A 17,486-nucleotide genomic window follows, 5' to 3' on the forward strand; every position below is an offset into this window, starting at 1 on the left:
TAAATTTTGTAGGATATTAGTATTCTTACAACAACAGCAATCAAATAATAGAGTTCTTATATTTCATACCTAATATTATAACTGTTACCAGATTTTTAAGAGGAAAAACTAGTTATTCAAATCATATATTATGACAGAAAAAAGTATTTATTACTGGTAAACATTTTATTTGTCAAGGTCCGTTAGACCATGTAAAGATTATACTAATGAAAATCAAAATGTACATATGACTTACTTAAATTATGAAAAATTAAGTCCTGGCCCCTTTTTAAATTTGAGTATCATTATTAATTTCAATGATAAAACAATTTACTTTTTGCTTCTTCAGTTTGGTGTTACTAAATATTTTTTTTGGTAGTCTGTGACATTATACTGTCTAGCAACCCGGCTGGGAATGTGTGTGACTTATGTGTAGTCAGAGTTCGTACAAAATTGTTTCGCGTAGTAGCATTAAAATCTATGATTAACTTTATTCTTAGGGAAATACATGCATTATGATTACTTTACTTCCCTGACCTTAAACGCTGTTGTTAGTTTATACATTTTGTGAGTTATTTTCGTATTAGTGACATTTCAGTGAAGTGCCTAATTTGAACATGGAGGCTATAGCAAAACACGATTTCACTGCAACTGCTGATGATGAGCTGAGCTTCAAGAAAAATCAAGTTCTTAAGGTATTTAATTTCAATTTAATACTTTCATAATACTCCCCAGTGTCGTACAGTGGCAGTTTTCTTCTAGAATACTTATTTTTTCAGATACTGAACATGGAGGACGATATGAATTGGTACAGGGCTGAATTAGACGGCAAAGAAGGACTAATTCCCAGTAACTACATTCAGATGAAAAGCCATAGGTATGATAGTCATTACTAATTAATATTTTTTTTCACCAAACAAAAAAGCACTTCTAAATTTCACTTTATCAGTTACTACGATCTTAGTGAATTCGCCGGGATATTACAAAGTGGGAAAGTAAATATAGAGGTACAATTAAATGACACGAATTATGTTTATAACTGCATAATTATCAAAATTATTGTTTGCAACAAATGGTATAATGTTTTATAAAAAACATTGTTCTTTCAGTTGGTACTATGGTAGAATTACAAGAGCGGATGCCGAAAAACTCTTAGCAAATAAACCAGAGGGAGGATTTCTTATTAGAATCAGTGAATCAAGCCCTGGTGACTTTTCTTTATCAGTAAAGTAAGTAAATGAACTTGTATCAGTAAATAATTCTTAAGATTTATGATATTGTTTTGTGTGTATATATGTATTTTTTTACCTATAGTTTATAATGTAATGATATTGTATAAAAAAAGTCAACTCAATTTTTAAGATTTGGTGGATATTTTTAATATCTACCAAATCTTAAAATTAATAAAGACCAAACAGAACAATAGATGTCAAAGTGAAATACAAAGTTTAAAATATTGCTCATGGTAATTTTGTACATTAAAAAGATAATTATGCACCAGTTATTTGTATAATATTCATATTATAAACATGGTTGTATAAATCTCATGTTAACTTTCAAATTGGTCATTCATGTGTTTTTATAAATTTTATACATCTATACTATTTTTAACATAAGTATTGGCATTTATTGCTAAAAATGTTAAGTTATCATTGTAACATTAAGTATTGATTATAATTAGAAATTTGTCAATGTAGCTGCTTTTTTTTTTAAATCACATTAATAATTTTGTGGAGCTCTATGGAGTACTTAACATTATTTTAGCAATAAGTTGGAGAATGTTTATTATGTTAATCATACACTATCATAGCTTATATTGCATTACATCTTTTAATTAAATTAGTCTCCAAATTAGCTGCAATGTGACCTCTAATGCTGCTAATTGTCTATGTTGTAAAATGATATTAAAACAAGTTATATTTAGAACAAATTTTTGGCATAGTATAAAAAAAGGTACAATTCCCTTATATTGAAATATTCTTAAATGGTCTGCTAAAACATAAAAAATGAACTTACTTTCATGTTTGATCATTATAATATCATTATATATATATATATATATATAAAATTATATATCATATTGTTTTTGGTGGTGTGAAAAATCAGATGCATGTTGTGGTCAATTTTTGCTTGTTACAAATAAGTAAAAGTTTATTACATTTAGTTTAAAGAAATTTGCAATTAATAAAGTGAAAAATGGTTACTACTATAAATCCATTGAATGTCTGTTCTTAGATAAGTAAGACATAAAGGCTTACTATATTCTCATAATTAAACCGCTATACTGTAATGTACTTTTATATATATGTAAGCATTACCGATTTATTAATTTGCATATATAAATGATTATCCTTACTTTGTTGTAATACAAAATAACCAGATAGCTTAGTTGCAAAACAAGCCCATTGAGACATGGCAAGAACTCTTTATTCGCTTAATATATCACAAAACAATGACATTTATCATCTTAATGTAGCACGCTACTGGGAAAATTACTAACAAAATAAGTTAATGCATAACATTATCATTTAAAATTTTTGGTGTCAATTCACATGCATTAAAGTGCAAATACAAAGTATTTGTTATACAACTATATAAGCTGTGAAGCTTTGTTTTGTTCAGTAACTTTGCAAAATTTCTATGTGGGATTTTTTTATATGTGTCCACACTATCTAAATCGTTATAAAGGCAGAACTTGTTCTGTCTGTTGTCTATTATCACATAACTAGCTTTTTAAGTTTCCTGAATGAGTGAAATTTTATAAAATTAGTGATGTTATTTTATGGGGCAGTTCTCACATAACCTAATTTCAAATATTTTCTTTTTAAAACTAGTAATTTTATTACATGTACAAACTTTTTTTTTATACAGTATTAAATTTTAATTACTGTTTGGATTAGGTGATCTGTGTTACAAATAAGAGTTATTTAGAATTAAAAAAAAACTTTAAACATTAATTTTTTTCATTCTGTATAGATCAGTTAACACTTACAGTGAAGGAGAATAAAAAGAATGTTATCATGACAACCCAGTATGGTAGTTAAGATTACAGATGACAAATATTTTGTTTAAAATAATAGATAACAATTGTTTATCGTCTTTATGACTTATTTTCTGCATTATATGAGAACGTAGGGGTGAAACATTTCTTAAAAACTATTGTTTAAAGTTATCAAAGGAACACAGTTCACCTTATTACAATAATTAATTAACGCTGGCACTGGGAATTAATCCTGCACGCGTGTCGCGGTGACCCACGACACTGAGCACCTCTTTGTAATTGTACAGCAAATAGCACGAACTCGTCCTACATAGCGGCGAACACAATTGTATTGGATGTTAAATTGGTTCATAAAAAAGTAAGTTTCGCGTCGCTATGTGACTCACACCATCTTTGTCGCAATCTTTTTATTTGTTGAAATTATTACTATTCGGTATTGGCTGTATAGATATAGCTCGTTTATAAGAAGCGTTAGTCATTCTTTATGTTCGTACGGTGTGTGTGCACGATAAAGAACCTAATTTTTTACGTTAATCATTTTCTTGTACGCTTTTAAACCAGTTCCTTGTCAAACAGTATGAATCAGCTTATGTGGGGAGAATGTACTGAAACCTGTTTTATTCTAATGCAGACTGGTATATTATGTTTGTTCTATAAATATTGATTTGGTGCTAAAGTTTCAAGTACAAATATTTCGCTAAGGATTTTTCTTGAAAGTCTTCACTTGAATACTTATATGGAAACATTTTTCCTTACTAACAGAAATATGATTTGCATAAAGACATTTTAAGTGACTTACACTCAATTCAAATTGTTACTGAGATAACTATTTATCTGTTATTATATTTAATTATCATTAAATACATTTCAATAAAGCTATAAGCTATATTAAAAGTTAATATCATACTAAATAGTGTGTTATTTAAAAATGTGAACATTATCGAAATCATTTGAAATAGAATGGAATGCGGTTTTAATATTAAATAATTTGGAATTTACTTATAACATTGAAACTAGTCCACGTTAGAAATTTCACTTTATTCACCGTTACAAATGTAATAAACCATATTAATTATTCATAGAAATGAAGCCCACTTAAAATTTGCTATTTTTTGGTTTTCGGTTTTTAAAAACAATTTAATTAGATTACATTTCTAGGATGGTCATTTGATAATATGAGAATTATCACGGATTTTGAAAAGGAAACATCGTATTTTAATTGCCTCGTATTTACTTTATTTCGATATCAAGTTTCGTAACTTGTATGAAGTCTCTTTTTGGGCAAAATATATTGCCTGTATTTAAATCGTTTTTATGCGTCTAAAAATAGTTATTATAAATGATTAATATATACTTCGTCGCAATTTATGGTATTCAACCAGAGAAATAGAGGTAGTATGTTAAATTATAGATACTTTCACTTTGCGAGCAGTATATTTTACCTCTTCTACTTTTTATTTTTGCAGTTTTAAAATATAGTTTTATGTTTCTTTAATACAAGTTTTATCAGGTATAACTTTCTTACGGTTAGTAGCACAGATGTGATATACCGTACGCACGATGTAAAGTACCATTTTTAATGTCATGTTAACAGAAATTAATTTGCTATGTTTCTACGAACTTACACATTTTGCGGTGTATTCTGTTATTATCTATGTGATAATCACAGTTGATACAAAAGCTTCATCTCACCTGTAAGGTAATAAAAAAGCTAATGCGTGAAATACGTAAAGAAGCTTTATACAGGGTGATTGTTTATAGGTGTGAGAGCTTTGATTTTTTTGCATCTATAAAGGAGTTTATAGGGTTTATCAAAAATTAATAGACTAAGCGCTATTATGATAATTTCTAGTATCTATTTAATACCTAATTTTGCGTTGATAACACCAAGACTTGTATAATGAAGGTGAAAAAAAATTTATCGCTTCAACAATACTTAAGCACCTTAACGTACGATTTGAAGTTTCACCTCACTCGACAAAAAATAATGTGCGCTAAATTCACAAGGTCAATGATGTGCTTCCGAAGTCTTCATTTGGTAATTTACATTTTTAATTCCTATATCAATTGTATACAACGGCTTATGATAATATTAGAACTGTTCTTTGTTTCTATGATGAAAATTGTATTAAAAAAATAATATATCGTTTTATCATAGCTGCAAAAAAAATATACTTTCGGAATAAATGTTCAAAATAAATTTGAATTCAGAATTATAAATACAAATGCCGGATACTTAAGTTGCCAGTGTTTAGTGTGCAATTTACTACGCAATGACCTATTTTTATGTAAACGGTGTTAGGTCTTAGAAAAGAAGTCATTTGAATTGGTTTTGTTTAAACATCACCGTGTTCCTCCTGGGAGTTTTAAAATCAAAGAGACGTAGATGCGCAGTTTACTTTTTAAAAGTCATAGTAACCTACGCAGTAGTTAGTACTTACTTATAGTAATGTATATTAGGTTATCATTCTGCTTGTGACCTCACCGTTTTGTTTTAAATTAAAACCTTTCGAGAACGTTCACTGTTAATTAATTTTAGTGATTTATTCCCATAGGTGTCCCGACGGCGTACAACATTTCAAGGTACTCCGCGACGCGTCGAGCAAATTCTTCCTATGGGTCGTGAAGTTCAATTCGCTCAACGAACTGGTCGACTACCATCGCACCGCATCGGTCAGTCGCTTGCAGGACGTCAAATTAAGAGACGTGGTTCCCGAGGAAGTAAGTACCTACTGTTTTTTTTTAAATATTTTCGTTGTTTTTGACTGGTATTTAGTGGTGTAGTAATTTCAAATTAAAAAAATCAATGACATCAGTATATTTTAGATATATGCTTATATTACATATCAAATTATATAAATCACAAAATTCTTTAACATTATATAATAATAGTATACATGTATATATTACTATGTTATGATTTCTGATATGGTGTACCATATATTAATTGACTATTCACTCCTTTAAAGCTTTCAAACCTATAACTAATCATCCTGTATATAATATAATACTATGGCAGATAAAAACTTTCAAGTATCTAAGACATAGGCTAGACCCAGTTTAAATACTAGAGATAACACAATTAAAAACATCCACTATGAGTATATTTTATGAAAAAATAACAAGAAAAAACAATTTCTTTCGAAAATACTATCAAGTTAGTCGTAAAACTTCGTAGTTTTAGTAGTCGAACTCAACGCCATGTTTTTGTCCGTAGTTTTTAATTTAAATTCACTTTTGAATATCCGTTTATGATTTTGTACAACTGCATGGCATAGGCCTCCTTAGAAGATCGGCGACTCCTCGCGACCTTGACCATGTCGTCGGTTTAACTGGAGGAGAGGGGGTCCACCTATGCCGCGTCTACCAGCTCGTTGCCGCCACTAAAACTAGATACTTTCGGTCCCAACAAAATTGTAAAGTAATATCACCGTAATTTCTGTTAAAACAATAGTTTTTTTTTTTATATTGCAGTAACAAACTCATCATTATCATGTTAAATTATTACTATGGCATAAGTCTACAATAACATATTATGTTATAAGAAGAATTGAACAATAATAATGTTTAATTTATTACATACGCACTTAATTCAGTTTTTTCCTTTATTAAGTATACAGGCTTCTTATTTCGTAATGAACCAGAAATCAAGTTTTTTTTTTTTAATTATGTGGTGTTACGGAAATCGCAGTATCGCCTTAGGTATTCGCGCTCCGAGACCGAGACGTTTAAGAAATGTTTGAAATCATTTTATCTTTGAAGATGAGCTAGTGTCACCGCTAACATGCATGGCTTCACCGTCAATGTCTTAAGCCTTAGGACATATAGGACACAGGGCACAAGGTGTTCTATATTTCGCTTATTTATTAAATCGTTATAATAACTGATACTTAGATAATAATTTTAAATTTTATCGATAAAAACTCACAATTTAGACATTGAGTAAAAAGACACTTAAATGCCTAAATACATATTAATATAAGACTATGTAATATAACTTTTGTTTACGATCAAAAGGACACATTTAGGTTCTAAAAATAGTTTATTTTTGCCCCCCGATGAAAACTGCGTAGTATAATTCATTTTAAAGTTTTTATAATCACCTGATGAAAGTAACCAATCGAGTCATTCTTTGAAGCTCTTGGCATCCTTGACTTGGAAAGCGAAATGCCTTTCCATTGATAGCTCAAGCAGAGGTACTTTCTCATGGGTTCTTATGATTCAGTCACTCAACGTAGCGCCCATCACAGCCACCCAAAAGCTTGGCGGCGTGCTCCTGTGAAATATCTAAAGTAATAGCTCAAGTCAAGACCCTTGACGTATCCCTTAAGCTTTGCTACTGCTGTTAGGTTTGTTGACTATTACATAATGTTAATATGGCGCAGTTTAAATCGTATATTTTTACACATATTTTTGTTTTTAATGATGAGAAAAAATTAAGCTAGAAGTATTCGAGGTGGCGTATTCACAATTTACACACAAAGACTATTTACAATTGTGTACTATTTATGACTCAAATGTTGGTGACTATTGCAATGATGGCATCTAAATTCAAATTTAAATTCGAACAAGCGCAAGAATAATTTAACAATAAAAAAAGTATTGTAGCTGTAGTGGCCAGTAATACGGAGCGGTTTCACGTGAACGCAAAAGTAATAGATAGAGGCAAAGAAAGAGTAACAATATTCAAATAGATCACAGGTTTGATTTCCGACAGGCCGGTTTCGTAAATTACAACAGTAACACTCACCACAGACGGAGGAGATCACAGATATACCAGCTTAATAAAGGATCAAGACTTAAAAGATGTGCGACTTCCGATTCGCAATAAACTGTACATTACCGCTCACAACATATCATTTTACGGAGTTAATTTCTGTACAATCAATTCCAGTCATGACATGTAACAAAGCCCAGAAATTTTATTAAGTACATAGTTATACCGAAACACAGCAATAGTTTGCGTAAAAATACGCGACTGGATAGCATAATACATTTTGTACGCATATACTACTTACTGTGATCAAATAGTAAGGTAAAATTGTCATTTAAAACTCCCGCGCATAAGGAAGGCAGTTAATTTTTTTTCCTAGATTGTTGAAACCGGCTATATCATTTGCCGAGCGTTTTTTTTTTAAATTTGGAACCTTATTTCATCATTAGATTTAGCTCAAACCATTTTGAAGGATGTCTTATATCTCAAACGCGTCAAGTCTCGATTGATGCCAAACGCGCTCGTTTTTTTTTTAGGATAAAGTCTCAAAAACTCGACTCATATCGTTCCGCAACCACTGTATTCGCCTGATTTCGTTCCATGCGTCTTCTAGCTATTCCGCAAAATGTAAAGCTAATGCTACGACCCCGTTTTGACACGTGTGAGGAGATAAAAACCGAATCAAGAAATGTCTTTGAAAGCTATACTGATAAATTACTATTACTATTTGATCACAATGCTATAATAAGGGCTTGCAAAATATCTTAGACTTTCCCTTTCTTTCATAGTCTTACATCTAGAATAAAAATATTATTCATTAAATCTTAACATAACATACATGAGATTTTAATTAATCGAAATATATAGATCTTCTTTAGTTTTCTTTAGTTTATTATTACTTCTTAGCAGGATTGATATTAATGCATCAAACATTGTTAAATTTTATTTAAAAATAGCAATTGTTGAGTTCGGGCTCTTCTCAGCAGATTAGCCTAGCATTCCAAGCCTTTTTAATGTTAAAAATAATTCAAATAATTCAAAATTGTTAATAATAATTCAAAGATGCATGCAAATGTCGACTTGTATAAAGATATTTTGAATTTGAATTTCATGCGAGAATCACCATCAGTTCCGGTGAGATCAATGAGAGAATCGTAAGTTACTGCTTCATTAGCCAAAACATCATTAAGTTGGTTTAAGTAGCGTTATGCGCCTTAATCACAAGCAATACAGGAACTGGAATATAGCGCCCAGTCTTATTGTTGGTTGAGTTATCATTGTCAAAATAGTCATTACACGGAAGTTCTGTCACTGAAGACTATCTTCCACCAACAACGGTCTATCTTTCTCAATTATAGTTAAATAATTAGTTTACTTATACGTAATTAGATAAATAATGGGTCCTTTTATAATGTTTGTTGGTATAGACGATATTGAATAAACTTTTATTTACTACAATTATTGGTTTATCCATCTATACAGTGTGATTGGTCAGACGTTTAGATGATTTAAAGCAGTGAAATTATAGCTCTTCAGCTGTCAATCAATGTATGGGACCTTATCTAACAATCAATGATTTGAGAAATAATAAATAACGTAATGATATAGTACGAATAAACTTATTACATATTAAAATTAATTTTTGCTTTCTATCTACCCCAGCAGACTTTGTATTGCCGAAAGTTATGAGCGTGTCGAATTCTAATAGCTTCAAAGTGATCACTATATACTATATAAAGGGTGTAGAAAAATCATTCTTTTAAGCTTTTATATATTCCAAAACGTAAATAAAAAATATTTGTTACGGAATGTGTTGGTAAGAGCCAAACTCTAGAACTGTTGTACCATATTTTTGTTATTTATTCGTTAAAACTAAAGAAATTTATGGAGAGAAAAATTGTTAGCAAAATAGTAGAATCAATTCATTTCCTATACAAGCGAAGTGTAAATTAAATATTTGCTGTCAAACATTTACGCTCAAATGCAAAAAAAAACATGTGGGAATGCCGTCAAATAAAAAATAATGTTTCCCATAAAATATTACAATGAAAATATAAGACATCATTACTAAAGTCTTGCAGTATGTGCGTATTAGAAAACCTATTTTCATAGGTAATTGTTGAGAAAATAAATCAACAAATAAAGTAAGGACTCTGAAATATCTCTTTTGAACTATGACAGTGATATAAGTTTTGATAATAGGAACAGCTGCAGTGTAATTAAATATGTCTTATACGTGCATCAGTTTTCCTTAACACGGTTTTAATTAAATCGTGTAACATACGAGATATTCCCGCATACGTGATATTAAAACCAACGTATGTTGGTAGCGCATTGGCTAATAGATGCCGCATCCCGTCTTGTAAATACTAGTGCGCTGTGACCCTGATACGGTAGCGAAAATAACTCGTACAGAACGTACAGTTAACGCGGACTGGGCATCCCTTTATTACTCAAATTCTTTCGCACAACTTTTAATTTGCAGACGTTAAATATAATAAAATTCTTGCTTCCGTACGATATTTAGTAACGATAGTTTTAACTGTTAAAGTTAAGTAACACACGCACAAGTAAAGTAACATTTAATATCTACAACTATTGCGTGCAACGTCCGTTTATCTAAGTAAACAATAGTAAATTATAAAGGCGTGTTCACAGTGACTAGTTGAGGTAATTAAATAAATATCTCATCAGTTAGTCAAGGGACGCGGATAATATGAATGTCATCGGTTCCGTTCAAACATACGTCATCTACAATTTCACTCACACACACAGTACAGAGACTCCAGATTATTGAAAATAATAGATAAACATACAAAAATTATTGATTCATTTTAAAAATTAATAATAACGAAATATAAATAATTAATGAATACCGAAAATAATTCAATGAATTATTAACTTTGGTTGGTTTGGTAATTTTAACCGTGGTCGCGCGTGATGTGTACAACAGTGGTTTCAATCACCACTGGATACACGTACAGAAGAGTGTGAACAATAACCACTATTATAGAAAAAAATTAACTTAAGTGAGTTTTTATATTAGGCTACTTTTTTTAAATTAGTGTTATAGTTAAATTGTATGACACACTTATCCATAACTAATATAGCCTTTAAGTAAATTTTGTTATCAACTTATATTCTATGGACTCACTAGATTCTGAAATAAATTTTATTATTATTATTACTAATTAAGTAAGCAACCATAAAATATTATAATTTGCAGTTTATCCTGTCTATATATCGTTAAAGTTCAATTTGGTTTTAAAATATGTTCGATATTGCTAAATGACGCCAGCAATACGTACCTCGTTATCTTTAACAGTATTCTACATTGCAGTACGAGTGAAATAAACATTTTCTTTTAATTACGTCTTATTACGTCCAATAAATATATTTTATTGTTTTAAAATAAATTCCCCTGTCCTATCATTGTTTATGTCTGTTCAATGAATGCGGCCGGAAAATTTCATTTACTCTCTGTGTTATTTTTATTGTTTACGTATTTAAATTTATTCCTTTTATAAAACAACTTTATCGATTTTCTCCGTACATCGTGGTGTAGTAATACGCCTATCCTATGTGACCCCTATTGATATTTTAAACCGTAGTTTAGGCAGTTTAGTTTAGTTTATAGCGAAGAGATCAAATGGCCGCTGGGACCATAAGGTTCTGGAATAGAGACCGGCAAGCGGTGCGTAGGACGACCATCTACAAGGAAGACAGACAAGATGTCAATGTCGTGACGATGTAGCCTCGAACCGGTCCTGCTGGAAATCTATGAGGAAGGGCTATATCCAGCAGTGGATGTCTAACGGCCCTAATCTCTTAATACCGTATTTCTTTTTAATGAAAAATATTTTAAAAAGTGTCTAACATAATAAAAACAAATTCGTTTTACAAGGTATAAGAGATAAATTTAGTTTTTTAAATGTTTTATGCCTGAAACTGAACCCTTCAGTAATCAATACGTGGAAGATGACTAATTTTGAATTTTATAGGTTTTGTTTGTAAGAATATTTCTCTCATTTTTATTTGCAAGACAGCAGAAGCATATACCATAACCCCTATTTTTATATTTATCAAAATCTTCATTTCTTATTTAAAAAAAAACTAAACTTTTACTTTACGACCCACAACTAATTTTCAAAAATTGTGATTTTAATAAAAATATATCTTTATTTACAGATGCTGGTGCAGGCGTTGTACGATTTCACACCGCAGGAGGCAGGAGAGCTGGAGTTCAGACGCGGTGACGTCATCACCGTGACCGACCGCTCCGACCAGCATTGGTGGCAGGTAAGTTATCGTGGTATCTCCCAAATATCTTTTCAATTTTTTGACTACATAATTATTAAGATGTTTTATCGTAGATACACTGAAACGTATTCCTTAACAAAACACAATATGTCCTTACGTTACTGGAAAAAGATTAAAAACAAAAAACATTAAATTTTATTGGTTGCGATATTGGAGTACTTACTTTTCATAAAATTTTCGGTGTTGCTCATTTGTCAGCATAAAGCTTTTTTTTACACTCATTTCCAATCCACCCTGCCCTCGGAAATATTATTAATTAATTTGTATAAGGGAATACGACAGGGCAAAATCTTCTGCCAGTACAGTCTGCAAGGGCATAAGTAAACAATTATTATTTCAGAATCGAATTTTGGATAAGTTGTACCCATACATTAAATGACCTATACATTTACCCTTTTCACACCTATAATCAATCCCCATTTATAATAAAAGTTAATTTTAATTTCATTGAAAATCCACAGACAATTGTCTGATAGCAGTTTACACAAAGACCTCGTTCATATTGTATATTTTTATGTTAGAAGCCATTTATGAAAAGGCATTTGATAAGGCTTCAGTATTGACAGCAAATACAAGTAAAGGGGAAGGCGTATTATTATTTTTATCTCTGAACAAATAAGTTTTTATGTTTTTTGAATTCTATTCTTTTTATTATGGATGAAATTGTTTTGAAACCTTTTGCTCTGCTAAAATTAGGCACATACATTTATTGATATTTATCTCATGTTTATTTAATTAAGAATGTAAATTTCAAATAATAAAAACAATTCTGATTTTGGCTTAGCTCGAATTAGTATTACCGTTAACTCACGGTTGGGTCACAAAGCATACAACGTGTTAAGTATTGTCATAGCTTTAGTTTCGTTATTATGCCGTAAATATAAAAGTGTTCTTATTCTCTCTTCATATCTCCCGTGTTATACTTTTGGTACGTACATATTATGTTTCTCTTGCGTGTGACGTGTGTTTGAATAGCGCCGATTGTGTTTCAGGGCGAGATCGCGCACCGTCGCGGCCTGTTCCCGGCGTCGTACGTGACGGCGTACCACTCATAGTGGCAGCGCGTCCCGTCCTCTTGCCTCTCTACCGCCGCTGACTTGTGTTGTGTGCCGCCGTCTTTATCTTACTTTCCGAGCCGCGTGGGCTCGCATCTCGACGCTCCGCGGACACCCCCGCGTCCGCCCTCGCGTCCGCCACCAATTGCAACCGCAAACATATATGATCATCGCAAACCATTTCAATATCCCGCTAGTGTTGTTCTTTGACAAATCTTACAAACGATGTACGGTTCATAACTGGGGGCCGCCCCGGCGGCGGAACACGCCGCGCGTCGAACGTGAGTATGGATTGCTAAGCTAATTACATATCATTTCTGACAAATACATTTGTATCAACTGCGCAATACGTTTCGTCGTACAAATAGTCGAATTATATACACTATTAGCGCTTAGGTTGAAAGGGAACGCTTCTATCAGTTGCGAATCGTACGTTGTATAAGTTTGCGAGGTTGGCTTGATAGCGCCTTCACCAAGGTTTGACCGGACGAAGTCTGATTTTATATGTAATATTTTGACGTGTTTTATGGTGCTTCGTGTCCTACAGCTATTTGATTATACGGATAATTTTAAGCGTATGGTTTTAATCGCATAAGCATTTCGCGCCACGCGACCCGTAACGGCACGCGCGGGTACAATTATTTTTTTGCAATATTACATTGTGGGTAGTACAAAATTTTCATTCGTGCCGTGTTTCATCGTTAGCCGTACTCTTTGAACGAATTTATTTCAAATATATTATTCATTTTTAGCGTGACAATTCGCTGGACGGGTAATTGTATCGTCCTCAAACGTGCCAGAATTATTTATAGATTGTTCGAGAAATAATGCTTAGTAATTTAAACATTCAAATGGGAGCGATTCAGTTGTAGACGACCCGCTGAACTGCCTCCATGATTTTACATTGATGTGATTTTTTTAACTTTGAACACGCGACTGTTATTTATCAAACATATTAGTGTATAATGCTCATTTTCTTAATATTTACCATTTACATGTTAGTTAAGTAATAGATCTAAGTTTGATTCGATTTTATTTTCACATGATTGGTATATAACATATGTAATCTGGTACCATAGTCACTTAGGAAGCCGGTATGAAGCGTAGTGTCCCCCACAAAAGCTTAGCTCTCCCTAGATTAAGGCATTCGACAGTGTGTTACGCACAATACGCAAAGCCCCGAATATTTTATATTTTTATTATCGACTCAAGTGAATGACTGTTGGTGGAGTAGAACGTGCGGTTGTACAGCGAGCAACACCTACAGTACCGCTTTTTAAAGCTTTATATGTATTCGTTCAGTTTTGTTAACTGTTTTAACGTTTTTCACCCATTTAATAAGGCGCAAGCCGAAATTTTAAATCTTTAAAATTCTTCTAATGTTACGATACTATATTGAGATTAAGAGATCATAGTTAACTACACCAATTATACTAATACAGTTAATGAGTTTTAATAACGCGTAGTCACGGTGGCACCCCCGTGCCAATGTACTTAGTTAGCATTTAACAACATCGACCTGTGGTTGAGTTGAAAATTGAACATGCGAATGCTCGTTGATCCAATGTAGATATTTATTTTTGTTATCGTAATGTACCCGAAATTACTATATTTATAGAGTCGTAAACAATACAATTTTAATCGTAAATGTTTATTAAACGAATGTAGAAACTAAATTTGAATGTGAATAGTCATCCTTTTGCATTTCATATATACCTATCGGATGAGCATTTAAATTGTTAGTGTAAGTCAAGTCTCCAGTATAGGCACGGCCCCATTGAACCTTGGGTGTAAAATGTAACCGACAACATCGATGCTAGGCGCCTTGGTGGAGAGGGCGTCGGTAGTCAACAGTACAGCCCTTGCCCTCGGCATTGGTTCGTACGCAATGTATTGTGCTTCTCGCTGTAGTGACAAGTAAGTGTATGATGGCAAGTTTATATGAAAATGGAAGTGCTATAATCTATGATAATCAAATATTTAAATAATTAAGTTATGATTCTCCAATATTGTGGAAGATGTATAATATTTTTTACTAATAAATTTAATACTGTATACGTGCGTTTTATTTATCGTTCTAAAACGAAGTCCGTATTTTTATATACACTAACAAAAACTGCTTTAACGTTTTTTTACAATAACTTAATTTTGACAGGTGTGAAAATTTTCACAAGTTTTTCAGTTGGAGTCAATAATAAAGCAAAATAAGATAGGTCCACCATTACAAAAGTTGTAAAAAGAATGAATAAATAAATAGAAACAAACTACATTTGAGTATTTAACATAAAAATCTTCAAATATTACTTAGATATCTATGTTCAATAAGTTTACAGATAAGTAAATTAAAGACACTAATTATTTTAAACATTGATAGTGATATGGAATTGGTAACTCGCATGACTTCACTTTCACACATCATTTTTGTCATAAAAAATTCCTTGTTGCCCAGTTGGCATTCACTGATTTTGGCTGTACCATTTCATATTCAACTAGATTAGGAGACACCCAAACTCTTAGGCTGCTAAGAACTGTCACTAAATGGTATAACCATTTAACATTTTTGTATTAATTTATCCAGATGTATCTGATGTCTATATTGGGTGGCCAATAAAGAAATAAAAAATATGTATTTCATCATCTATTGTCATAATGTAACCGTGTTTGGAGTCTAGTGTTGCTCTGATTGGATACTCTACTCTTTCTTAAACAGATACATATACAAAATGTGTAAAAATTACCAAAAACAGCAAAAATGTGTTCAATTCAATTTCATTATTAGTTGTAATTTTTTTACTTTATAATCAATCATACCACCCTCTATGGTGGAAGCCTATGTCCAGCAGTAGACATCCAATGGCTGAAATGATAATAATACTTTACACTAATTGTGTACAATGTACATACTAAAAGTTTATGTGATAAAAATAAAGACAATTAGACTTTCTTCAAAATATCTTGAAGTATTGACATGATTTCACCTTTCAAGTAAAATTTTATTGTTATGGCCTAGGAATTTGTGCAATTTACATGTTTAATGGAAATTGTATAATTTTCTAACAGGTCACAAATAATATTACATGAATTAGGTATTTGAAGGGTATTAATTAATTTAAATTAAAAACAAACAGTAAAATAATTTATTTGTCTTCATAACAACACCAACAATAATAATTTAGATACAATATAAACATTCTATGTCTTTTAAGTAATACTTCTATTGCACTTTTCACAAAACAATGCTAAAAATAGCTTGCAACTACAAGTGCATAAATAACAATTCAGTCAAATAAACTGAATTAATTAATACTGCAGATTAACCTTAAAAATTTATGTTTTTATTAAATTGTTACCAATTTAATAATTTGCAAAACATATTGTAACTTACACTTTTTATTAAGATTTTATAAGCCATTAAGTAAGGACTAATTTAATAACAAGCACAATAACAATGTAAAAGCACCTAATATATCTTATGTACAAAATCATAAGCAATGTTTGTGAACACTTGGGGCCATTGGTTTGACAGAAGCAAACAGGAAACTGAAATTGACCGAAACATTATCATACAATTTTTTTGTAAATAAATTGAAGTACACAATTTACCTTCACATCGGTATTTAATACTAATTATTCTTAAAGCCGTAATAGATACTTTTAACTCCCATTTTGACGAATTAACAACTTTTACCATAAATTTTAATTTTTGATACTAAAATATTCACAGCATTTTTGTAATTCACGTCTAAATAAAATAAAAAAGTAACGTTTCCTCTTTATATGAACGAAATAGTTCTGTTACATACTAGCATCAACAAATTAGTAAGTAGTAGTAAAAACAATTGTAATAAATATATAAGATGTCAATAAAATTGAATAGGATTACTGAAACTTATAGGTATATAAACTTTGTGCTTCGCTAAAGATTTCCCGTCGTATATAACATTTCAAAACTTATACAAGGTAATCTAAATATTTTGAACACGTATTGTAAACAATTTTCACTTCATACTTTTAAATGCTTCATGTCCATTGTGCGAAATTTATAATAACATTACAATATTAACTATTACAATAATATGACTTCTATTAATTAATACAATTTGAATTCACTTCAAACAATTCATTTGCGAAATTTCTATGTATACGTCAGAATCGCAAAATTGACGTTAATACATCAAGACTTAGACGCCACCGTAGCATTTGCATAAAATAGAAATTTGGTAAAGTTCATTTTGATTCTTTTCCTTATAATTAGTATCGTATCCTCAAAGTTTTATAATTGAATCATATAAAAATATAAGACTAGTGCATTTTGTTCAACATAAACATATCATTAAGTATTTAGTAAATACGCATTATATTTTTAAAAAGTCTCTTATATTTCTATGCGAAAATTATTTTTGTGCAAGTTAATATA

General features: G+C 31.1%; 1 protein-coding gene across 1 annotated transcript; it reads left to right on the forward strand.

Annotated features, from left to right (window-relative positions):
- Positions 1 to 364: 364 nt before the first annotated feature.
- Positions 365 to 15,124, forward strand: drk (growth factor receptor-bound protein 2 drk). Its single transcript, XM_068776109.1, has 6 exons — positions 365 to 674; positions 759 to 856; positions 1,089 to 1,208; positions 5,536 to 5,701; positions 11,883 to 11,993; positions 13,007 to 15,124. The coding sequence occupies exons 1-6, from the start codon at positions 597 to 599 to the stop codon at positions 13,067 to 13,069; spliced, it is 636 nt and encodes a 211-aa protein (XP_068632210.1). The 5' UTR covers positions 365 to 596; the 3' UTR covers positions 13,070 to 15,124.
- Positions 15,125 to 17,486: the final 2,362 nt, after the last annotated feature.

This window comes from Battus philenor, unplaced genomic scaffold (assembly GCF_028537555.1).
Source record: "Battus philenor isolate CCGP_79_NKW_IND1 unplaced genomic scaffold, ilBatPhil1.0.hap1 SCAF_9, whole genome shotgun sequence".
NCBI classification, from domain to species: domain Eukaryota; kingdom Metazoa; phylum Arthropoda; class Insecta; order Lepidoptera; family Papilionidae; genus Battus; species Battus philenor.